Consider the following 25,735-nt stretch of genomic DNA (forward strand, 5'->3'; position numbering starts at 1 on the left):
AACCAAGATTTGGAGTATGGAAATAACATCTTCCAATAGTATTTGATGGTGAGCTTATTTTGATTGTTTAGAACCGCAAACGGACACCTAATAATAATAATAATAATACACCTTCATTGATTGATATTATTATTAATTGGAAAGACGGGTGGTAAATAGCGATGTGGAGGTCTGAAATATCTCCCCCTACTCGACTTACAAATTATCCGGATGCGTTTTCCTGATGTGTAATGATGCCCCAATTACTGCATTCCTTTGTTTTAAAATGGAATGGAGATATAAAGTTAGGGACCTGGACCCTAATTACTTTTAGTTTTCTATCCATGTTAATCTTCCCGTACCAAAGCAACAATAGAAGGACGAGTAACATATAGACTACTTCCCTTTTGTACAGAATTACTTATAGCCGAAATGAAGAATTTTGTTTTTAGAAATTAGAATAAGGAAAAAGTTTATATAAGTTTGCAACCTTAAAATGTAGAATTATAAGTGCCATATGTTTCAATATTGAAAAATCATCTAATCTAATTGATCACCTCGACATCATGATGTATGAATATGAACAAAAAAAAAAATTATGAGCCGTGTAGAAACAATGCACGTTGCAACACATTATCTAGACCGTCAACTTTCAAGATTTTCGTATAGTTATAGATTTTAATCATATTTGGATTTTAAAATTTGATAATTAAATAGATTTTCAAAAAATATGAAGAATATTTTAGAGCGTAATTGGATTGTTTAGAGGGACATGGGGCGAGTTGGAGGATAAAAGAAGGTGTCGTTCCCCATCTCTCAATCAATTTAATTGTAATCGAAATGTAATGCCGTCCTTCGAGTCGTTCCGTGAGTCACAAAGGAAAGGGTCGAGTTGAAGCTGCTGGCAGTAATGAGGACGAAATGAAATGGATGAATAAATGCGGCCACCAACACCCACCCCTTCTCATTAAGGAGGGTGAGGGCACACGTTCCGTTGTTGGGTATAATATACAGCGAGGGGCGGCGTCTAGTCAGTTAGTTTAGCGGTGGTCTTCCTTGGACAGTTAGTAGCACCACTTCACACTAAAAGCGCGTGAGTGTGAGAGTGCGAATCACGTTGCTCTTCCTCCTCTGCTTCTCTAACAGCAACAACAACTACTACTAAACCACCACCCACCATAACACAACTCTCTCTCCGAATGGCAAGCCGGCCAGCACCAGAGCATGTGGTCATGGAGATCGAATCCTCCTCCTCCACCACCACCACCACCACCACCACCACCACCAGGCCTGCCCCTGGTCTCAGCCCTCTCAGCGAGAGCCTCTGGAAAGAGGCGGATGTTACCGGGGACATCTCTGCCAGGCTCACTTGGAAGGACCTCACCGTGACAGTGGCTCTTCCAAAAGGAGGAGGGTCTCACAAGGTGCTGGACGGCCTCACGGGGTATGCAGAGCCAGGCAGCCTCATGGCCCTCATGGGCCCTTCCGGCTCTGGCAAGTCCACCCTGCTCGATGCCCTCTCCGGTCGCCTGGCTTCCAACGCATTCCTGTCCGGCACTGTCCTGCTCAACGGCCGCAAGAGGAACCTCTCCTTCGGCACTGCTGTCTGTCTCCCTTCTCTACCTCTATCATCATCGTGCATATCCTCTCGTCTCCACTACACACACTGCTTCTCAGTTGAGTTCCTGCAACAATATACTCTAAACTAAAACCGCTCACGGCTGTTTTTGTAGGCATATGTAACTCAGGATGACAATCTTATAGGCACACTGACGGTGAGGGAGACAATAATGTACTCAGCTCGCCTCCGACTCCCGAACAGGATGCCCTGGTCGGATAAGCAGGCCCTCGTGGAGAGCACCATAATTGAGATGGGTCTCCAGGACTGCGCCAACACTGTGATCGGGAACTGGCATTTGCGTGGGATCAGCGGAGGAGAGAAGAGGAGAGTGAGCATAGCGCTTGAGATCCTCATGAGGCCTAGATTGCTCTTCCTTGATGAACCCACTAGCGGCCTCGACAGGTAACTGTAACTGCTACTGCTCCAACGATCCTTGGATTGGCTTCTCTCTCTCTCTCTCTCTCTCTCTCTCTCTTTCACACACGCATTATCTATAATGGTTTTGTTTGATTGATGGCAGTGCCTCAGCCTTCTTCGTCACCCAGACACTGCGCAGCTTGGCGAGGGATGGACGCACGGTGTTGACGTCCATTCACCAGCCCAGCAGTGAGGTCTTTGAGCTCTTTGATCGTCTCTGCTTGCTCTCTGGAGGCAAGACTCTTTACTTTGGGCAAGTCCCAGAAGCATGTGAGGTGAACCAGTTACTCTTATCTCCCTCATATTGTTTTTGTTGTGGGTGAGTGACAAATTCCCCTTTAATGTTGTTTTTTGCTTTCAGTTTTTTGCACAAGCAGGGTTCCCTTGCCCATCTCTGAGAAACCCATCCGATCACTTCCTGAGGTGCATAAACTCTGATTTTGATAAGGTGAAGGCAACTCTCAAGGGATCCATGAAACTTAGGGTATGTTACTTACATCAATCCCCATTATTTTTTCATCACTCTTGCCGGATGAATCCAGCAACATTGGCTGATCACCGTCTCTTACTTTCAGTTGGAAAGGTCAGATGATCCTCTAGAGAAAATAACCACAATCGAGGCCATCAGGGTTTTGCTCGATCATTACAATTCTTCGCAACAGTATTATGGAACAAATCAGCGAGTGGAACAGATATCAAAAGTCGTAAGTAGCAGTGCACTGCACCACACATGTTTTAGGACGGTTGCTTCCATTGCATCGGCCTTCTTTTGATGAAAAGAATAATTGGGGTTTTGAACTATACTTGCAGAAAGGGACTGTGTTGGAATCCGGAGGCAGCCAGGCTAGTTTTCTAAGGCAAACTGCCGTTTTGACAAAGCGATCATTCGTAAATATGTCGAGGGATTTTGGTTATTACTGGCTGAGACTTGTTATCTATATTGTAGTCACTATATGCATAGGAACCATCTACTTGAATGTGGGCACCAGTTACACTTCCATTCTGGTGAGCTTCTTTTCTTTTTCTAATCGCTCAAACCGACTGAAGGGTCCATTGCTTTCACCACTCCCAAAGTGTAGGCAATGGTAATAACTTTACGTAATTTGTTTGCAACAGGCCAGAGGTGCATGTGCTTCTTTTGTTTTTGGCTTCGTGACCTTCATGTCAATTGGGGGATTCCCTTCTTTTGTTGAAGATATGAAGGTTTGAGACCTGACGCTTCTGTGTATGCTACTCTTGTCTTTCCATGAATTAGTTAACAAATGCATCTTAAAATTGCATCGGAATGGAATGCTGCAGGTGTTTCAGAGAGAGAGGCTGAACGGACACTATGGGGTGGTTGCATTTGTCATAAGCAACACCCTCTCTGCAATGCCATTCCTGATCATGATCACCTTCATATCCGGAACCATTTGCTACTTCATGGTCCGGCTTCATCCTGGTTTCATCCATTACGTCTTCTTTGTTATGTGTCTTTATGCTAGTGTCACAGTGGTTGAAAGCTTGATGATGGCTATAGCAAGTGTGATACCCAATTTCCTTATGGGTATCATTATTGGAGCCGGAATACAGGTATCACAGAGCAAACTGGTTTTAATCTTGCACACTAGCAGTGACCTTTTTCTGTGCCAGAATTTATTGATAATCTTGTTACATAGAAGTTGGATTTCTTGTACAGATTGTGATGAGTTAGATGTTGTCCTATGAGGAGATTAATGGGAATGTTGTTTGAAATGTGGATCAGGGAATTTTTATGCTGGTCTCTGGTTACTTCAGGCTTCCAAATGACATCCCAAAGCCATTCTGGAGATATCCCATGTCTTATATCAGTTTTCATTACTGGGCACTTCAGGTAGGTCTCTGCACTTGGGTAATCCATATTATTTATCAATTGGGGGTATTGTTTCGATGTTGAAATCGGTTACTTCAATTCCTAACAGGGCCAATATCAGAATGATCTGAGGGGTCTGTACTTTGACAATCAGTCGCCTGATCTCCCAAAGATCAGTGGGGAGTACATATTAGAGTATGTGTTTCAGATAAATGTGAATAGGTCCAAGTGGATCGATCTTAGTGTGCTCTTCAGCATGATCATCATATACCGAATCATATTTTTCATTATGATAAAGATCAGTGAGGATGTGACTCCATGGGTCCGAGGGTTCATAGCAAGAAGGAGACTGCAGCAGAAGACCACCAAAGGCAATAGCACTACCACAGTGAATCCAGATCGTCTTTATCAGTCTCCATCTCTCAAGTCCTATGCAACCACCGCCCATCTAGGCCACGGGCAATAGGAAAGAAACAACGACCCAAGGGGCAGTTTTCATGGAGAGAGAGGGTTTTCACCCTTCTGAAGGAAGGTGTTAATTGAATTACATACATGGTCAGAGTCATGGAGCCGAGCATTGGGGTGCCACCACACACTCTCTGCAATTACACCCCCCCATATATATATATAAACGTTTACATTGTTATATTGATTGATATATGGAAAGACATTGATATATACCCATCATTGAGAGGAGGCCAGCCAGCTGCCGCTGGCCTCTCCTACCATATTTGTCTATTTGTTTTGGCCCGTTTTTAATGCGTAGGCCCAGTAAATGGACATGAAATGAACCACCACCTCCCCATTCATCACTTTTCTCATATTTACTGCTTGTGAGAGTGGAATACTTCCAAGTTTTTCTCATCTCTCTCTCTCTCTCTCTCTCTCTCTGTGGTGTGAAGAGTAGAAAAACTGCAAGCTTCATCTCTCTCTGTCTCTCATTATGTGGTTTGGCTTTGGGTGCTAAACTATCCCGACAGACTTTTCTTTCCTTTCCTTTTACCCCATCCTCTTCTCCCGCGCACAATCAACCATCGATTTATTATTTATTTATGGGTGCGGTTGGCACAGGGATGCATCCGTAGCTGTAGAGGTAAGGTGCATCTTCAAATTTTATCATGATATATAATTTTGATTTAAACTGTTCTTAGGATTATCTCAAAATCTATTTTTATATCTAATTATAAAATTGTGAATTTCAAAAATGATTTAAATCAAATAGATCTATAAACAAATGAAAATCTTGAAAATAGATGGTGTAGATAATATGTTGTAAAATGCACTATTTCCGAGACTTTAAAATCTTTTTATTTTTCATGGTCATATATCCCAGATGATCAATCAAATGGTTTTTCAAAAATTAAAACTACCTTTTCCGATATAAATTTTCTCTTTTATTTATTGAACGAAAAAGACGTCTACCCCACCCCAAATCTAGATTCTAGACCAAGGTTTAAAAATATGGGGCCCAACCAGAAAATAGAATTGGATTGGTAGTCGGGCCAATAAAAAAATAGAGGACTAAAAAATTTAAAAATGTTAAGAAATAAAAATGGGACGGACCGAGACCCAATATATTGGGAGAATCAGAGGAGTTCCTGACCTACTGGTTGGTTCTAGCTTTTTTAAAACGTTGCTCTAGACCAAGCAAAGCCGACCGTGGATAAAATTTGTAAGATGAGAAGGAAGTGGCATGTAATAACACCATTTATGACCGAATGGAAGAGATGGGAGCATTCAAAATTCACGAATACTTTTGTGAAAAGTGGTAAGATTGGTGCCTTTTGTCCCTTACCCAGTAAAACACAAAGGAAAAAGCTCGCTCCCAAAATAACAAGGTCTTTCCGGCCTCTTTCCTTATCTTGGAAATTGCAATTAACTCTCTCCATCTAACTCTCCTTTCTTGGTGGTTTTATTTAGAGCGGGTGGGACCACATATGTGCACCCAATTGAAAGTGAGATGAGGATCCTTGATAAATTTGAATTGGAGAGAGATAGATATAGGTTCCCATGTAATGTAATGTAATGTAATCTCTTAGAGGTGATGGTGAGCGATGGACGGACCACGGTCACTCTTTCTTGTGTAGCTGAAAAGAATAGGGCAACCACTTCCCATGTTCTTCATTAAAAACCATACCCAACTAAATGTCACATGCTGCAATAAAGGAAAGGGCATGACTCCAATGCTTCCCCGCCCCACCAAATGTCTTTTCCACACACATCACATTTTCTTTTCTTCCCCCCTAAATTCATTTCTCCTTTGTTGGACATTTTCCCTTTCTTTTTCGTGGTTGCGTCTCTCTCTCGCTCTTCTTGTATCATTTCTTTATTTTCCTTCATATTTTCGTTTTTTTTCTTAAATTAACTCAATCGATCTCTTATGACAATGAATCTTTTCACAGACGCTCATGCCAGAAATAACTAATTTGTTTGCTCTTATACTTTCCCTACAACATAGAAGATCTATGCTTCCCCTACCATTCAACCATCCAAATTTGATTAAAAGAACCACTCACCGTTTCATCTTAGATATGACATCTCAAAGTATTTTATTTTTACTGTTTTTTATATAAATTGTATGAATATGAAATTTGATAGGTACCATCTACTCATTGAGACGCACCTATAAAAAAAATTTAAAAAATAAATTTTCAATAAAATATAATGATCAAAATACCCCTTGAATTTTTCAAGGGTATTTTGGCCATTTTATTTTATTGAAAATATGTTTTTTACATTTTTCTCTAGTACGAGTTTAATAGAAGATTGGAAATCCAAAATTTGGTATCAAAATAGTTTATAAAAAATAAATTAAAAAATAAAATAGTATAGAGACGTGATTTGTGATTGAGGCAATCTTAGCCCCTCCATTCAGAATGGAGGCCTGGATAAAAGGAAATATATAAATTTTATGTTGTAAGAGAACCATAGAAAGCTTGCCCTATACTTAAATTTGCTAAAAACATTACATTCTTCAGCAAAAAGAACAGCTGATAACATCTTATCTAAGAAGATGAATTAGACAGGGAAAATGCTACTTGGATCATCAAAATAATTGATCCCTTGACATACTCATAGGGCTTAAAGCATCCCACACTTCCTTGTAATGGATTCTTTTTAGATGATATCATATGCCCGTTTGTGCCATCTATCCCTTGCTAACCAACAAACCAAATGCTTCCATTAGTTTAAACCATCCCATTCTACAAAAGAGAGAAGTTTATGATGACAGCTTCATAAAATCACAAAGCAAAAATACAGACGCCTATAAGATACCCCTTGGGTTGAAGTAAGGGACGGCCGTATTCATAGCCAAAGTAGATGTAGAATTGGATGAAAACCATATGATACTTTCAAAGTACGTATGTTGCATTGCTTCTTTTAATATTTTCAAACAAACAAACAAACAAACAAAAAGAAATCAGAGTCCCGTTTAAACCTCTCATTAGTAACAAATGGGAGGCTACTTTTACATCATCGACGACACAAGGATTTACCCCGAGGCCCTGGTTACAAAAATCTTACACAGCCCAAGGAAACTCCCAAGATGTCTACCTACCCGCAGGGTTTGTTCTTATATTTCTCAAAGAGTCCGAGCAAAATCCCAATGCAATGTGCAGTGCCTCACAAGCACCTGCAAAATTTTGATCAAGAAAATATCAGACATAACGTGTCTTGGGCAAGGAGCGGTGTGGAATTGCCTTGGCTGCTGATGGCTATACATAACAATTGACCCGCCTCGCTTCCTTGTTCTATCTGGTGTGGCCCCTCTCACTGAAAGAATCAATTAATAAATGATTGAAAGTGGAAGAAGACAAGATTTATGTGTTTGCCCCCTTCTTGTGTTTGTATGGATCAGCCCATTCCTTATCATCCCTTACAGCTCGATCCCACCGTTTGCGGAATATCTCAAGCTCTGCTGTGGACTGCCTTCTGATCTGCAGCAGCATCAAGTGAGAAGTAAGTCAAAGGACACATGTAGACAACGTCCTCGCATATTTGTTGTAACATGAGTATCATCTTGTCAAATGAGTTTAAGAAAAATTCACCTGAGATCTTAAATCTATGACCCTTTCACCCTGTACCTGTACAAGAGGAGAAATCAAAATTCAAATGATGCGGGTACATGTATGCACAAGGTTTTAAAAATGGGTGATCGGCATCGGGAATCGGTCGGGCCGATCCGAATCCCATAAAATATCGAGAATTAGCCAGTTCGGATCCTGTCAAAGAAATGGTCCCAATATATTTTTCACTATTTTTAAAAAAATTTCCTCATTTCTCTAATTTTTATTCACCGGGCAGATCGCCCGGTTCCCCTTTTATAGTTTTATTTATTTTAATTTTTTATATAAATTTTTAATGGAATGGGGTAGGATGGCCCACCCCTCTCTAGAATTGAGTGCCACAAGCCACATGTTTGGACTTCCCACAACCACCAGTCCTCAAACCAGCATCTTCCCTTTTATAGAGAGAGGGCATATTTTAGAGAGTATTTTCCTATATTTTTGGAATGCAAAGCATATTTTAGGGTTTTGAATATGGAGTTGCTATCCCTTTTGGATAAATTCTAAAAGCAGGTCATTATCTTTATACAAATTTATCTCTTGGTTTTATCTTTTTTTAAGCATGAATTGGGTTGAACGTCTATTACGTACCTAATATCATTTACAAAATGGGTAGCATATTTTCGCATAAATTTGTGTTCAAGCCCATTTCAACTAGCTACGGTCCTATAGTATTTTTTTTTTTATAGAAGTCAATAGACACTCAGGCAGGCAGGAGAGGAAATGGTGTTTCAATATTCACATATTTCGTAAAATAATGAAATTCTATAATGCACTGCCCCCAATTGCTTTTGGAAACCCAAAAAACAATGTCTATAACAGTTTCCAATATTTCTTTGAATTTTTCTCGATGGTCAGATAGGGCCGATTCCACCAATCCAACCAATCTAGACCACCAATCTGGACTGGTTTTTGGGATTGACCCGATCCAGGTCACCAATCCATTTTTTTAACAATTGTGTGAATTGTAAAATTCACACTTTATATTGGCATTTAGCAGCAGTTGAATGCTCAAGGGAAAAATTAGCAAGAATGAGATCGTTTTAAAAGAATCACCTTTGTGACCATAGACTGGTCAGCAGGGCCAGCAGCCTCATTACTCTCACTCGAAAGTTGCTGTAAACATTAAAAATGGGAGACGTAAGACAAGGAAAAAAACATGCTGTACAGAAGGAATAATTCTATGGGCTTCGTAAATCAAGTATTGCAACTCGGATATGAAAACCAATCAAAGACATCTAAATATATATTCAAGCTTGACGAAAAAAAAACGCCACAAGAAGCAAAAAGTCCAAGAACGTACACAAACCGATAAGAACTAGCAACACATTTACATCATTTAAGCAAAGATTTTTTCTTTTCTTTTGGAAGGCATAGGTATTTTTTAATGGTGTAGTTTGCATAAGGTTGCAACCTTAATCAAAGTAAGATGTGCCCCCAAACTTTGTCATAAGATGAAATTTTGGAGTAAAAAATTCTTAGAATGGCCCGAAAATCCATTTTCATCTCTAATTATAATTTTTCCCTTTTTTGACAAGGTTATAGTGTTGGCGTTACGTGGCCATTTAAAGGCCTTACACGAGTATGTAAAACTATGACCCTACTGATATGATAACTCTAGTGGGAGGATGGTCCAGAGGGACAGAAGGATTTTGGTACAGAGGAACCAAAGATGGCAATTTTGATGCCAAAACTCAAATAAGGCTTAACAAGCTAGGCAGGGTTGAATTTAAAACCCTTTATCTCAGTGCATGAGGAACATCCGTGGAGGGGTTAGGGTTAGCCCTTCATGAGGTTGGAGAGATGCCTAAAGTGGTTAGCCAAGGGAGTGTGTGGGCTTGAAGGGACAAGGGCCAAATTTGCATCATGATCATTGCAGAACATGTACATATGATAGTCGTATTAGGAAGCGGACACTATTTAGGGTGTGACATGTAAATATTCAAGAGATGAACCCCATGCAGCAATTGCAATATGTGTGCCCAGGTCAGTACGACCTAGGCTTGTCCTTAAAGGGGAACTTGTAATCCATATACTAGGATTATATTCTCATCACCTAGTGGCTGGCTTTTGGAAGTCCAATCATGAACGCCTGTAACAGATTGTGGGTCATGGGAGCTACTTGGTCAATTTGATAAAGTTAGTACAGGACATAGTTACTAGTAGAGATGGAGAGCCTCAGTATTTTTGCATTTTCCTCAACAAAGTTGGATCCAATTCCCATCAAATAAATTTAAAATGTTTAATTTTATGTTAAATGATTCTTAAAATATTAATATGAATTTTTAGAAGTCCCTGGATATTTCATCTTATCAAAATTAACTTTTAAATTAGCTAAAACTAAATTATTATTATTTTTTTGATAAATAGCTAAAACTAAATTTTCAGGTATTTAAATATTCAGAAAGAAAAATAAAATACTTATGTATTTCTAAAAATCATTTTGTCCCCTTCACACATGTGTGAAGATATTTTTAAATTTCAAATTCAAAAAAACAATATCAATTTTGAATTCAATATTCATATTAATTTAATTGGACCTCACACAAGCCAACTAAGACACTTGTGTGAATCAAATAGACGTGACAAAAATCTACCTTCAAGTTATAACATAATAACAACTCATATAACAAAATATAACAAGGTCTTAAATCAAAACAATAAGGCAAATCCCATATACACATCCCCCCAACTAAGGATTAGCGCCCAGCTAGGCGGTGATCTTATGGTGGGGCCTGGGGTGCCATGTGGCCACCTATGGCCACTCGGATGCCATGTGGCACTTCTAGGGCAGTCCTCAAATGGAATTAGCCACAAACAATTTACAAAAGCACATTTTTGGCAATTAAAAGATTTCGAAAAATTCTCCAAACTTCACAATAAATATTTGAAGTATTTATGACCATTTGTTCATAATTTCTCCTCATAATTAAATTGGACAAAGAGTATGGTGAGATCTCAAGCTATAACTGTAGGTATCAGAGTACTCCATTGTGCTAGTCCCGAATGATGTTCCGCCGAATCTCAGATCGACCCAATGGACCTATGCTCCACAGTCTAAAGCATGAACACATAATTGGTTCACATCAAATCCATTGAGCCAAAACTTCCCATCCAGCGCTCAATGGATTACAGGTGCCCTCCTATGAGACATGTTCTAACTCAATTACAAGGGTCCTCTCAAAGCACATGTACATTGGCTCTTTCAAACCCGAATAACGCATTTGAAAGAATGGCTTCCCATGTGAAATGAAAATGCAAATGTCATGGAATGGTCTTGTGTATGGATACGGACTTATGGCCCATAAGTCATGATACAGGGCCAGTTCTCAATAAATACTAGGGTTCTATATTTTATTTTTGGTTTCTCCAAGCCCTGGCTTATCGCAATCAAACATGAGGATAACCTATATGAAATCCTGACTAGGAAGTGACCCTCACACCACTTCGAAAAATTGCTTTCTCAAGACGATAACTCACAATGCCTCATGCACTCGGGGTATTAGAATCTCAGGCCCATTTCGCTTGGTGCCCAGATATCTATCTCTCAATTGTTCCCACTGAATGAGAGACTACAAGAATTTAGGCCTTGAAAGGCCATATTTCCAACAAAATAGCCCCATCTCTCGGTCAACTTCTAGGTGATGTGATGGTCAAGGGATATCCCATCATCATGGTCTTGTCCATATTCACCCTGAATCCAGTTGCCCACTCAAAAGGGTATCGACTTCTTGGGAATCGGAGAAGACAACAGTGTCATCTGCGTATTGCAAATGGGAGATGGTAGGTCCTTGAGATCTAATTGCAAAGCCATGTAGCCACCAGCTTGGAAAAGATGGTGAATACAACAACTAAATACTTCTGCCATATTGGCAAATAGGAAAAGTGAAAGGTGGTCTCCCTGGCGCAAACCTCCGACGGAGGGAAAGTAGCCCTTGGGGACCTGTTGATGAGAACGGAGAAGTGGGGATTGGAGGTACAGCCGTGCATCCAGTGTGCCATCGTGGACCAAAGCCCATATGTGCAAGAGTTTCATCAAGGACTGACTGATCTACATGGTTGTAAGCCTTCTCCCAATTGAGCTTGATGACCAAGCCCAAAAGTTTGGAAAGATGCCTGGAGTGGATGCACTCATGAGCGACTAAGCCACCGTCAAATATTTGACGACCCTTGACAAAGGCCCCTTGATGGGAGGAGTTGACTAGCCCTAACACTTCTCTGAGGCGAGAGGCTAACGCTTTGGCGAGGATCTTGTGAATGCTGTTGATGAGGCTAATGGGCCAGAAATCTTTAAGTTCCTCAGCCCCCTCCCTATTTGGGACCAAGGCAATGAAAGTAGCATTGAGAGCCTTGTGGAGCACCCCTCTTTCATAGAATTCAGCAAAGTAGTCCATAAAATCTGGCTTCAAGGAAGGCCAAAAGGACTTGGAGAAGGCAATGGGAAAGCCTTCGGGGCCTGGGCCCAGTCTCGACCAAGATCATGAATTGCCCTTAGAATCTCTTCCTCTAAGAATGGTCGTTCAAGCCAAACTGCCGTTTTGTGAGGGAGGGAGAGGAAGGATACGTCCCCCAAAGTGGGTTTGGGGCTGGAAGGGGCTGTGAAAAGGTTCTTGAAGAATTCAATAATTGCTCCTTCCACCTCAGAACGTTGTTCTAAGTAGCTGTCTTCGATTTTGATGCGAGATATTGTGTTGTCTCGCCTCCCATATTTGGATATCCTGTAAAAGAAGGTATGAAGATCCCCGAACTTGAGTCACCTAACTCGAGATCGTTGATACTAGTAAATCTCCTCTTGCTTAGGATGGCTTTTGGTAGTCGATCTTGAGTTATGCTCTCCAAATCAGTAAGTGGACCAAGCTCTTCGAGTGAGTCCCATCCCTGGAAAGCTTCCAAAACAAAGTAAGCAAACACTCTTCTTTTCTCTAACAAACTCGGTTCAAACTATAACCAACATGTCATGAAGGTCCAGACCAAGAGGCATCCGGCCATCTAACTGGCCGCCACCTCTGGAGGGTTGTATCAAACTTAGTTTTGACAGACTCTCGTTGGGGGATCCTGGCCGAGCAGGAATAGGTTGGGACTTTGCAATCACTTAGGGGACATTACCTGGGACCAAAGGGACTTTTAAGTCGGGCAGAAAATTGTGTGCTTGTAATTGGCATTCGCTTCCTATTTCTGGAACGGACTGTAGTGGTGGTGCAAGAAGATTCGAAAAATGTTATAGGTTGGGCTAAGAAAGAAGCTCAAAACCTTTAGAGATTTATCCACAATCTCTCATGATATCTTTGGGAGAAGTAACAAGTCAGATGGTTTTTCTGTCATATTTAGAGACAGTCATACACGGTGGAATATTACCTGGCAAAAGAAGAAGACTTAAGGAAAGAGATGCTCATGACTTATAGTGATCAACCACACTGAACAGGCAAAGTCTTGTAACCATTTAAGCTTTAATTCTATTGCAAGTTTAACAACTTTAGCATACAGACAACACTATAAAAGAAAATAAAAGAATAGCAAATGCTTAAAAAACGTTTCCAACTAAGGGTTTGATCCTTTGACACCTGTCCATTATAAGATATTTTTTCTGGTCAATTTCGTTTAAGCATAACAAGAGAGGACAGAACTAATATCTTCCATTTGGACAGTATCAAGGCTCTAGTGATACAAATTGCACAGTGTCTCAGCCTCAGATATTGGCATGCATTCACAATCCATAGCCTAGAGCGTAGAGCCAAACGAGCCAAGACCACAAAGGTGGAACCCTCCTATTGTAGGTGTGGTGAAAATGAAGTTCGATAGAAGTTCAAAAGGACACCCAAGCACAACAAGGATAGAAGAGTGCAGAAACAAAGAGGTGTTGTTATTTTGTCTTTTTCAGGACCAGCTGGAATGTAATGCAAGCAAAGTGTGAGCCATGGCACCACTCACTAGAATTCAAATATGCTCATCGACAGAGGAGGCATGACAGTGGAAGACCACACAGCTAATGTCATCTCATGGCCAACAAGGTATCTCTGTTCCTATTGCATTTGGCAAACGTTTTAATACATGTGGAGGGAGCTCAGTGAGTTTGCAGATTAACTTGGAAGGGAAGGACTCCTTCGATCCTCACTTCTGCTTTCCCCATCCGCTTGACCACTGGAAGCTATGGGTTTCCCAACTCCAATTTTGTAAATCTCATCGCTTGTAAAATTTTGTAAACACATTATGCATGTACACGTAACACAGCAATGAAATTTTATCCACAATTGAAAAGCAAAGATATCTTATATTTAATACCCAAGTTTGAATCCTACAGCTGAAGTGCCCAAAAAAAAGGTCTGGTGACTGATAGATTAACATTCTTTTGATCTTACTAGAGAAAGAAACGATTTATAGAGTTACTAGTGGACTTGATTTTGACCTGGACTTATCTCTGGCAAAGTTTTAACTTTAAAAGCTCCAATTACAACTACATGAGTGAGCAAATAAGATAGATGCCAGATTCACTCCCAACAGAAAATGATTTTTAGAATGCAGAAGAAAGCTGATTAGCAGTGTTTGAATACCACATAAACATTAGATGGCCAAAGATCTACTCGCCTTCATAAGCATGCCAAGACAAATAAATCAGACACATGGAAATAAAATAAAAAATAATCCTCAGTATCTGAAAGAAGTCAAGCTTCATATACATGCACATCATCCACGACCAAAGGACCACAGAAGCTTCATAACTAACAAAATTTCATCACTCTCATATTGTGACCTGTGGTCAAATAGAGTGTCACCCAGCTTGCATTAGGACAAGAATCCAAAGCTTGTAGCGCATACAATCAACTTCATATAAATCAAATAATAAATGACAGAAGTACCCTTGCGAACTCACAGTGGACTAGATTATCCTTGTGATCAGATAGAATAAAAGAGTCAAAAAATACATAACACACCCCTTATTGATATAGTTATCATCTAACATGCAGTTAATAATAAAAATGTCTATAGATCATTTAACATACGATAAGCATTCAGTGGCCACACATCAACAAAATGATACTATTTTTTGGGTATATATCTTCAAACCTTATTTGCAGATGATCCTCCCAAGGATGGTATTCCCAGATGAATGATAAATTCACTGTCAATCACACCAACATTCTTTGTTCGATCCCCCTGAAATGCAGAAACTAACAAAATATCGGCACATGCATGTACACTCTAAATAAGTCACACAACATACATTACTTTAGACATCTCCATTTGAGAAAAATATAGTTCCCATAATCAAAATTTATTATGATTTTCCACCATTAAACTTGAAGTGAAACAATTTCTAGACATAAAATGCATGTAGAGATGAGTGTCTCAAGAATAAAACAGATTAAGAAGGTTTGGAACCGAAGATAAATACTAACTCAATTCCTTAAATAACTCAATTCGTTAAACATATAGAGCTACAGATGCTCCATTATAGGCATCTATCTGCATGAAAGACCATTTTAATTATATACAAACAAAATTAGACGCAACAAAATTAATTTTAAACGAAAGATCATTGAGTTTATTTAATTCTAAGCATGAAATGACAAGATAGCGATCTTTGATAGATTTCATATAGCAATGGAGTTATATGGAAATGAACAAATTCCTAAGGCATCTTTCCATAACACATTTTGACAACTAAAAAGTGGAATATAGTAATCATTTGTTTATTTACTACTTACTTACTTTGGTCTAAGCAGGGTATGGACACTAAACTTTCCCTCAACCCGTCCCAAGTCCAAGTAAAGGAGGTGGGTTGTGCTAAGTAGACAGCCAACGTAAAACTTTCCATGAATCCAGAATCTATGTTATCTGCTTATGCTAGGGCGTTCCCCATAAGCGATGCATTGTACTAGAAATATATTCGGGAGAACTAAGGGGTGAAGATGAGAGAAAGTAGACTTAGGTGGGCCAGGTCATTTGCAGTGCAAACCTAGTATGGCAACTATTAAGAGGTGCAGGTTGATTCGAGTGGAATGCTCAAAAAGGGTAAAAGGTAGGCCCAAATGGATATGGTTAGAAGTAGTAAGAAAAGATATAGGGACTTAAGGCCTCATTGAGGGTATCGCCCTTGATAGGGCAGAGTGGCGGACCAAGATTCTTGTAGCCAACCCCAAATAGTAGGGAAAAGGCGATGATGGTATTAGATCTCACATTTTGTATTAGAGAGACTATACTAGAGAATAACTTCTTAGAAAAGAAGGTTCTAATTTTCTTGTCTTTTGATAATTGTATTCTAAAGACGCAAAACATCCGCATAATTACACAATAGAGGCCACAAGGTGATGTAAGGTAAGAATTTCAAATCTGTTCTCCCTCCCACACTGTTTTTCAAACAAGCCGAATCCTTCATGCTGCATCCAGTTTTTTGGATGTTCCCCCATGGAGAGGTAGATGGAAAAAAGTAAATTCAGTACAAATGGTGTAGAGGTAGATGGAAAAAGATAAATCCAGGACAAATGGTGCATAAGCTGACACCACCTTGTGAAAATTTCAAGCTCATCAAATGAGGGCTTATATTAAGGATTATCTGACCTGAGAACAATATCCGAGTTTCATATCGAGACCCCAGCCATGAATGAGATCATTCTGTGCAAAAAGAAAGGAGCACATAGTAAGACAACTATATTTTAATCTATGAACGCAAATCAAGTCCAAAGTAACACAACCATATTTTAATCCATTGAAGACAACTCTTCAATGGGCAATGAGCCCATCAAAGTCCAAAGAACACAGAGAAGTGAATTAGGCTCTACAATTAAGACACAAATAAGTGGGTACTCAATGAGGATCAAATTTTTCATGTTAAATACCTTCATTGCATAATAAAACCTGTATATCGGCCAGAGAACAGAGATTCATAAGCAGAATACTTGCAGAAACTGAGAGCTAATAATGCAAAATCAAAAAACACAGTGACACTGATTTACAGCATGAGCTAGACAACTCTTCACTAAATGGCAGTTGGTAAACTTCCATTACATGTTCCAACATATCTCTTTAGGCTTAAGAAAGGACAAACATGAATTGAATCTTTCTTTTTTGTACATAAGATTTTTTTTTATTTTTTTATTTTTTTTGGGGGGGGGGGGGGGGTGCGGTGTTAACTATTATAAGCTGGGTTTGAACCTAGAAATCAAAGGAAACAACATTAATTGCATCCAGTTGAGATATGGGCTAGAAAACTTAGTAACAAACATTGTTACCAGGACATTATCAGTGGGGAAATTTATTGTAATATTATTGATTAGTTTTCTTTTAAAGGGAATTTATCAGGAATTTAGGACTTCAAATAATTAACTTCTATAAAATAAACATCTTATTTAAGACTGTCAACACATGAATTTTCAATTAAGTAAAATCGATAGTTATCCCAACAAAATACAAAGGTGAAAACATAAACATGTTAATAAATGTGAAGAGGATAAATATGATAAATTATATTGTCTACATCAACGTTATTAGAAATGGATCAGCCAGGGTTTAGTCCAATGAAAATTGATCCAACCGGCGGGTTTTAAAAAATAAAGAAAAAATAGGAAGAGTAAGTATATGAAATATATTGCAAAAGAAGTTGCCCAACCTTCTTTAAAGTACAACCAGCTGAAATGGGCTGATTTGACAGGCTAAAAACAGTTAAGCATAACGTTTTTGGAAAAAAAAAAAGGGTTGAACATTAGTTTTTTATCGGTGTTTTACCAAACCCAAGTTTTGCTTTGGACTAGACTGGCCATAGCACAAGTTGGACCAGCCGATCTGATCCGGTCCTAATAACAATAGTCTTTATTTTAAAGCCATAAATTTGAGAACTTGATTGTCCAACGAAATAGGCTATGGAAGGAAAATTCTACTTTTATATATATATGCAATTAATAAACAGAGGTCAAATCCTTTCCTTAAACATTTCTGATATAATCACCATGATTTCTAATATGGTAACAGGGACCATAGAAAACCATGATAATTTTGAAGTTCCAAGACTAAACCTGAGTATTTAATAGTAATACATATTATTGCTATAAATACCCACTATAATAAAATTAAACAGCCGTTATTTGCTACGAAGCTAGAAACCAACATGAAATGCATCTCGCTGCAAAGATGTTACAAGGGAATACTCCTTAAGCACTGAGGATGAGACTTTCACACATCAGTATATCACTGTTGTGCTAGAAAGTGCTAGGAGGTACCTAGGCAGCAAGAAGTCCTGGTGCTAAGGTGTTCAATGCAGCTAGAGCTCAAGGCACCCAAGAATACAAAGTTTAAAATTTAAAAATACATACATATGTTTTATAATTTTTTTTAAATAGACCATTACTATTAACTTTTGCGTGCATACATTATGTACATATGCTGATTTGGTAACCTAAATAACCTTGTTCAATTGAAGCATCAGAAGACACTGTGAAATCAAGTGGGATTTGGGAGGGAAGTTGATGCAGCCTAGAACATTGCTCTCGAGTATCTAGATAAGAGAGACACCCTTAAGTTTACAAGAGGAACCACAAAAGGGCACAATAGTCATTGAGTCATTTTATTCTCTTAGGCACATAAATAGTAATTTCTAGAGTATTTTATGTCTTTTTAGTCACTTAAAATCTTTTATTATAAATAGCCATGATTAAACTAATTGGATAACCAGGATTAAGTCTTGTTTAGGGTTTTCTTATATAAGAGATGTACTAAAGCATAATGATGGATCTTGTTCTGGACTTTATTTAAAACCCTAGAGCAGCCAGTGCTCATGCTTTTATCTCTGGTTTTTCATCTTGTTCTAATTTTAGATCTTCCATATGTTCATTTTTGTTAAACCCTAGCTCCAAGCTACTAGGTCTATGCCAGGTTGGTATCTGAGCCCAAGATTCTATATGGTACTGTAGCACAGTATTGCAACAATTTACAGACGGTATTGTGGCATTGTACAATACTATGGCATAGTATTGTAGCAATCTACAAATGGCATTGTAGCACTGTACGAAAGGTACTGCAGCGTCGATTTTTCTGCCCTAGATCAACAATCATGCCTCCACGCAGAGGAGGAAATGCAATGCTCAATCTTACAAGTCATAGAGGTGAGATTTCCTACAAAGTTATTTTGAATGGATATCTTCGAGGATCTATAATTAGAAGTGATTCAAGAACCTTCCCTCCTATGCTTGTTCATGGTTCTAAACCAAGTTGTTCTGAATATCATAAGTTGAGCCAGCGCAAGATTGGATGGTGTGAAGTGTTGTAGAAGACTAATGACAATGCCTACAAATTGAAGCTTCCTAGCCATATTCGCACTTCCAATATTTTTAATGTCAATCATCTTATTCCATATCGTGGTGATACCTTTGACAACAAGCCACTGAACTCGAGGGCGAATTCTTGAAGATGGGGGGAATTGATGCAACCCAGAATACTGCTCTCGAGTATCAAATAAGAGAGACAAGCTTAAAGTTCACAAGAGGAGCCGCAAAAGGGCACAATAGTCATTTAGTTTGTCTTTTTATGTCTTATTTATTTATTGAGTCATTTTATTTAATTAGGGGCATAAATAGTAATTTTTTGAGTCTTTTGCCTTTTTATTCACTTCAAGTCTTTTATAATAAATGGCTATGATTAGATTAGTCGGATAACCAGGATTAAGCCTTATTTAGGGTTTTCTTATATAAGAGATGTACTCAAGTATAGGATCTCGTTATGGACTTTATTCAAAACTCTAGAGCAGCTAGTGCTCATTCTTTTATCTCTGGTTTTTGCATCTTTCTCTAATTTTCGATCTTCTGTATCTTCTTCTTTGCTAAACCCTAGCTCCAAGCTACTAGGTTTGCATCAGAAGTACTCTTTGTGTGATCAGATTCCGAACATTTGCAAACCCCTTACATATCCGAGGACACCTCTTCTAAGCTCCCATGACATACAATCGAATACCAATTCACTTTTGCCTAGATTTTTCTTTCCCAAAAAATTAAAAAGGAAAAAAGAAGCCAAATCGAACCTTCAATCTGAGGTTTTGTGCCCAAGAAAAAGGATAAGAGACAACATGAAGGGTAATGAATACCCTCCCTACCCCTTGTTCCACCTTAAAAGGGGAGAAAAGACCAAAAATTACAGTGACCAGGGCTATTTCTGCCCTCAGGTCTATCCAGGGCCTAGATGGTTCAGACAACCGCTTGGAGCTAACTTGGTCCAGGAAGGCTACCTCGCATAGGCTGGGAGGATTCCACTGCCCAGCATCAGGTTTGCTTTCTGGCATACTAGAATTAACAAAGAAAAAAACTAAGATTGTTTTTCTCAGAAAGAAAAAACAGAATAAATGCTGGTGAATAGTTTAAAGACTGATCGGCACCAATCCACAAACAACAGAGTGAAAAGATGAAGAATGATGCAGTCTCAAGGAGATTCAGCAAAGCCCCAACAAGACGAAAGCACACCTGAATGAGATGCCATGTGCAATGCCAGGAAGCTCTTGAAAATACAGGTGCCATCCCTTCAACCCATCTGAAGAACATTAAAAGATCATCACAAACAACCCTCAAGTCTTAATGATTAGCTTGATGAGAGGATAAATTATGACATGTTCCGAATACTCAATACACTTAAAAATCGCAACAAGAAACCATCACAGAACAATCCTGCAACATAGCATTTCGAAATAGACAAAATTGACAACAAAACTAGGAAAAGGATGAAACAAAAAAGAGATCTGAAACACAGTTAAATACTATCATGTGAGAAACCAAATAGTGAATCTGTAATATGGACAACAAATGGGAAACAACAGCCAAAACTCAGATTATTACAAAACGCAGTTATTTTCTGTCTAGGTGATACCATTAGCTTTTCTTAGTTTTTCAAACCATAAAAAAAATTAAGATGTAATGGGTAAACTCATCCTAGCAATTTACAAACAAGAGGGAAATATTGCTTAGTTCATCACATGTAGTCTAAAACTGCATGTATAACAGAGTGTTATTGTGAGTTCAACCTGCTTGAAGGGGAGAATCCAGAAACACCTGAATATACATGAGGAGACACAAGCACCTGTTCAAAAAGTATAATTATCATGACATTGTCACCCTTGAGCAATCACTGCCCTGTTGCATAGATATGTTTCTTATGTAGTAAACTATAAACATACTCTTTTAAAGTGTCGTAGGTGTCTTTACATTACCATTCAAACAATCATGCACCCTAGCATCTCATGTAAGCAAATCATAGTAAGCTTGTTTTTGTTTTTATTTCAAAAGGTATTCACTCAGAGCAAGTCAGGCAACGATTCTGTCATCACTTCATGATTCAGCCTGGTATCAACTCTATCACTTGAGCCAAGCAGATCAAAAGCTTTCTTATGACAGTAGGTTTTAATCGTAGGCCAAAAAGAATTCAAGAAACCTTAGGGTATGATTTCAAACTTCAATGGGTATATACCATTCCAAACTTGGAAAATAAAGAGAATAGAAGCGTCGAAAACTAATTTCACTCAAAATAATATGCGTATGCATTTCACTCAGAATAATATTTCACATATGACTGTTGGCTATCTCAAGCTTTGATCAATTTGTAACTGAAAATATGCATGGAAAGCTAAGAAACATCCAGAACATAGCGTCCAGATAACATCCTAGGAAGAACTTACCCAGTGCATGGAGGCCCCATGCTAGCATCTGAACAATTCAAACTACCTCGAGAAGCATACATCCGCCTGACTTACATCCAAATGGTAGTGTTAGCAAATGCCAACGACTGTGTGGCAATTTATTAAAAAACCCGGCACATGGAGAAATGTTTTCATTGTACTTACCTATGGACTTTCCCTGTTTTGTTTCGAATTGTAATACGATGATGTATTTCTGATTGATTTGGGTCTAGAGCTGGTTGTGAAATCTCCAATCCTTCTGCCTTCATTATGCGCAGGTACCTTCACATGGTACATTTTTAGAAGTTAGAGAGAACAAAAGCACTCAATTTAGTAAGGCATTGCTTTCTTTTCTTTTGATGGTTGACATGCATTAAGGTACAGTTGTAATAAAAAAATTAAAAAAATAGAAGGACTTGAATTTTCAGGTACCATCTACATTAAAGAAGGAACTGCTTGAAAAGCAGTAGTATGGGAAGAAACAAGGAAGGAGATATCGCAGTGTACTCATTCCCTAGGAGCGAATTGTGGGCAATAGAAGCATGGAGTCTACAATATAATTCACAAGAGAATTTGCATGCATACCTTCCAGGATGAAAATTTTCAACTCCCAAGTCCTCATCCCAAAGAAAGATGTAATCATAAATTGATACAACATCAGGATGCAAAAAGCGCTTTGCAAACCACCTGCCACAAGTCCAAACCTCATTCTAAGAGAAGCCCATACTTTCAGTGTCTAGGACTACCTATTCATGTAAGACCGGTAATCTTCAAAGAAGACTCTTTTAAGCATAACAAAATACTGAAAAAGGTACTTATTTCACATACACATGAATATGGATTGGTACAAATGTGAAAGCCACAACAAATACCATTTTGTTTGATTATGAGCAAGTATGTGTATCGCCCTATCACTCCAACCAAGATCATGCCACCCATCCACATTGCCATCATAATGAAACAATATAATTGAAAAATTTTCTGCAAGAAACTGAACCAACAGTGTATTAGATGAATAAACGAGAATCTACCCTTAGCAACTTGTACTCTAGAAGGCGACAGTTTTTCTGAACTATGAGAGAGTTCACTACCTTTTGGACCATGGCATTCACATTCTTCTTTTGCTTAATTCCAACGGGGATTGCCAAAAGAGCCTTATGATTCTGATTTTTATCCTGGAAAAAAAAAAAGATACATAGAGATCATCATTCAAGATGCTATCATAATTACAAATACCTATTCAAAAACCCCTTTTTGCATCTTTCATACGGCACTAATAAAAGCTCTCACGAACTGTCCATCAACTTGCAGGAGATCTATATCCACATAATATTAAACAATTTCTTCAAGTACGATTGCATGATGGGCTTTTGTCTAGCTAAAGTGATCAACTGATGCTGCAGCCAGAGTTTAAGAAGCTTATTTCCATAAATGTAAGAAGAATGATGTAGCCAGCAGGCCATAGAGTCATCAGGACGAACACAATATGCAAATGCATAGTTTTAAATAATCAGAAATCTATAAACTAAATGGCTCACATCAAAGTTCAGGAAATTAGACACAGAGAAAATAAGGAAAAATTTGAATATACATGCGCAATGTATCCATAGAAAAGGAATACAATGTGAGACCAGCCAATCAACCACATTTTAACGAGGGATATAAAAAAAAGAGTAGCACAGGAAACAAACAATTGTAGGGAAGCATGAGTGTAAATTGACAAAACAGGCATTACTGTTAAGGTTGAGGTCTCCCAGAGGGGCTTCAGCTCCATATCAGATGTTGACTCCACTATGCCACGGGGCAAAGAGTGAATATGGTCAAAATGGGTCATCATTATTTGAGGACGCTGCTGAAATGAAAAGAGATGAGACCCACCCCATTCCAATTGACATCAATTTGGAGGGAATGGAGAGGAGGCAGGCAGTCAGTAAGTCGGCTTTTTGTTTGATGTTAGCTCATCGTCATTATTTGATGTGATAGCCAAAACAAGGTAAGCGAGTGCAAGAGCTTTCCTGATGAATTGTATACAAGAACAATTACCTTGGTTGAGGCAAAGGGATACCAAGTGTTGTCCATCTGGCAAACAACATTAGAAAGAAGAAACAAATTTCACACATGAAAAAATTACAAATAAACATTAACATATAAGAGGAGGAAAGGAAACAAGGACAGGGATACATACCTTGATATGCTCGTATTGATGTTTCATGGTGATGAGTATGAGAAAGAGCATAAAGAGGAGGATGAAGCAGCCAAATGATGTAAAGGACTTGGAGCTGAATCTCCTGCTCCCCTGTGTATTAGCAAACACCCATTGTCAAGGAAAGGGAATTTTCTCATTCACTTAATTCTAAAACCTGCAGGAGAGAGAGAGGGATGGATTTACAGCGGCATCAAGGAAGGGATTCTTGGATAGGGAGGGCGATCTCCAAGATCTGACGCCTTTCATTATTCCTTATTAAAGAATTATAACTAATTATTATCATCAATGAAGGTGGGGAGGTCCATGACCATGATCCCCAACATCACAATGCTTTCCCTTTGCATTCTGAGGAAACAAACGATCTCATATTGCATGGAGGAAAAATGCCCACTGAGATGGATGGCGGGAGAGAGTAGAAATGAGGAATGAAAAAGCAAATTCAAGGATCTGAGTGATTGGGTTTTGGGGTTTGAGGTGGGAGCAATGGCGCCTTCCCCCACTCACGACTGACTGCTATCTTTTCCAAATCTCCCTCTCTCTCTCTCAATCTTTTCCTTATTCCCACTTTTAAACGGAGAGCGAGAGGAAAGGAACGTTGTGTCTCAGATTTATGATGCCTCCTTTGGGAGTCCGAGGATAAGACACAAAAACGACACTGCAAGAAAAATGGGACCAAAAATAAAATTAAAAAAAGTCAGATGATTCCCGCAATCAGGGGCAATCGCACAGGTGGCACTTTTTCAACATACCCACTCCGACCCTGACAATTACTTTCCCTTTCATCTAAAACTATACCGAGTAGGCGTGGTGAGATGTATTCGACCCTGTCACAAACCATATAAAAATCTATTCTTGCCTTCGATTGTAAAATTTAAAATTTTAGAAATAGTGATGATGAAGTTAATCTATGAACGCTTCCGGATAATGTATTAGAAGATGAATAATTTTAGTACTAAAGATCTTCTTTTTTTCATGCCCGTAAATCTTGAAGCGGAGATGATTGATTTGAGGGTTTTCCAACAAAAAAAACACTTTTACTAGTGGGTTTTTGAGGTCACCTTACCCGTACAGTATAAAGACCTTATATAAAGTTTTAATTGTTTTTAATTCACTAGTGGGTTTTTGAAGTTACCTTACCCGTACAGTATAAGGACCTTTATATAAAGTTTTAATTGTTTTTAATTTTAGGCACGCACCAACAGGCAGTTTCTTAGTTGCCATTTGTAGTATACAATACAATAAATGATGGACAACACGGGGAGCGATGCACGCGATTTAAGGAAGTAAGCATATGTGCGACGAAATTTAGTAATGCTAACCCAAGGCACTCATGCTTGGCAGCTGGAGAAATGCTGGCTCCTTCAAATTTTCAATCTTAAAGTATAAGGTTCTATATACCTCTATTTTATCATCGTCTACTTTCTCTCGCATCATTTATATTTATTTATTTATTTTGACAAGCTCATGTATATTTACTTTGTTCTACTGATGTCTCTTCGTTCCCTTTGAAAAAAAAATTTTCTCTTTGTGTACCTTTATTTTCACTCTCTAAAAAAAAAATTTCTCTTTGTGTATCTTTATTTTCACTCTCTAAATATAGATATTTAAATGACTTCAAAGGTGCACTTTGGTGTTTTTTCTGTTTTACATTGTGACGTTTACTTATTGAAATTTTCGTTTTTTTAGTTTTATTTCTCAATTTTTTCCTTGTACAAAAAGATGTGAAACTTAATATCAGAGACTTTTGCCAACTATGGTTGGCAAAATGCAGATCTTAGTATACTTACAAACAAATGCCACTCGGCAAGAGGAACATGGTATTTTCAAATGAAAAAATATAAGATAAAACCGTATATTTCTTTTGGTATCAGGCGGTCACAAATCATTAAATGCGAAATTAGATGGCCGTGATTATCCCATAACCTAAAATCTAAATGCAAAAGAAAATTTTCTAAACTCTATGAAAGTG

At 38.5% G+C, this 25,735-nt stretch overlaps 2 protein-coding genes across 7 annotated transcripts; one reads left to right on the plus strand and one right to left on the minus strand.

Moving 5' to 3' along the window:
- The first annotated feature begins 1,038 nt into the window (after positions 1-1,038).
- On the plus strand, positions 1,039-4,657 carry ABCG11 (white-brown complex-like protein). Its single transcript, XM_006848556.4, has 10 exons — positions 1,039-1,583; positions 1,713-2,002; positions 2,121-2,292; positions 2,379-2,501; positions 2,593-2,721; positions 2,828-3,022; positions 3,134-3,220; positions 3,317-3,589; positions 3,762-3,869; positions 3,958-4,657. Exons 1-10 carry the CDS (start codon positions 1,179-1,181, stop codon positions 4,312-4,314), a joined length of 2,139 nt encoding a protein of 712 aa, XP_006848619.1. The 5' UTR covers positions 1,039-1,178; the 3' UTR covers positions 4,315-4,657.
- A 2,539-nt stretch (positions 4,658-7,196) lies between these two features.
- LOC18438377 (uncharacterized) lies at positions 7,197-24,087 on the minus strand. 6 transcript variants are annotated; one of them, XR_016040880.1, is made up of 16 exons: positions 23,950-24,087; positions 23,746-23,856; positions 23,604-23,639; positions 23,296-23,409; positions 22,652-22,735; positions 22,433-22,551; positions 22,146-22,247; positions 21,726-21,842; positions 21,561-21,626; positions 20,910-20,965; positions 20,356-20,422; positions 16,472-16,525; positions 14,978-15,067; positions 8,972-9,031; positions 7,898-7,933; positions 7,197-7,786 (listed from the first exon to the last, which is right to left on the minus strand). XR_016040880.1 is itself a non-coding variant. In XM_011626722.3 (15 exons), the coding sequence occupies exons 1-15, from the start codon at positions 24,010-24,012 to the stop codon at positions 7,670-7,672; spliced, it is 1,236 nt and encodes a 411-aa protein (XP_011625024.1). In that variant the 5' UTR covers positions 24,013-24,087; the 3' UTR covers positions 7,197-7,669. The 6 variants fall into 6 exon arrangements, 3 of the variants coding, with proteins under 3 accessions (XP_011625024.1, XP_006848620.1, XP_088702931.1); XR_016040879.1 differs by having other exon boundaries at positions 23,296-23,412; XR_016040881.1 differs by lacking the exon at positions 23,296-23,409.
- Positions 24,088-25,735: the final 1,648 nt, after the last annotated feature.

The sequence above is a fragment of the Amborella trichopoda genome, chromosome 9 (genome assembly GCF_054954075.1).
Source record: "Amborella trichopoda isolate Santa Cruz 75 chromosome 9, AtrichopodaSantaCruz75HAP2 v2.0, whole genome shotgun sequence".
In the NCBI taxonomy this organism is placed as follows: Eukaryota; Viridiplantae; Streptophyta; class Magnoliopsida; order Amborellales; family Amborellaceae; genus Amborella; species Amborella trichopoda.

What these genes read in the sequence shown, in the direction of transcription:
- ABCG11 (XM_006848556.4), top strand. Translation starts at nt 1,179, where the DNA reads ATGGCAAGCCGGCCAGCACCAGAGCATGTGGTCATGGAGATCGAATCC. An exon ending in ACCTCTCCTTCGGCACTGCT is followed by an intron (nt 1,584 to 1,712) that starts GTCTGTCTCCCT and finishes CTGTTTTTGTAG; the next exon opens with GCATATGTAACTCAGGATGA. An exon ending in TTCATTACTGGGCACTTCAG is followed by an intron (nt 3,870 to 3,957) that starts GTAGGTCTCTGC and finishes AATTCCTAACAG; the next exon opens with GGCCAATATCAGAATGATCT.
- LOC18438377 (XM_006848557.4), bottom strand. Translation starts at nt 24,012, where the DNA reads ATGAAAGGCGTCAGATCTTGGAGATCGCCCTCCCTATCCAAGAATCCC. An exon ending in AAAACAGGGAAAGTCCATAG is followed by an intron (nt 21,627 to 21,725) that starts GTAAGTACAATG and finishes GATGTAAGTCAG; the next exon opens with GCGGATGTATGCTTCTCGAG. An exon ending in TCATAGATTTAAGATCTCAG is followed by an intron (nt 7,787 to 7,897) that starts GTGAATTTTTCT and finishes ATGCTGCTGCAG; the next exon opens with ATCAGAAGGCAGTCCACAGC.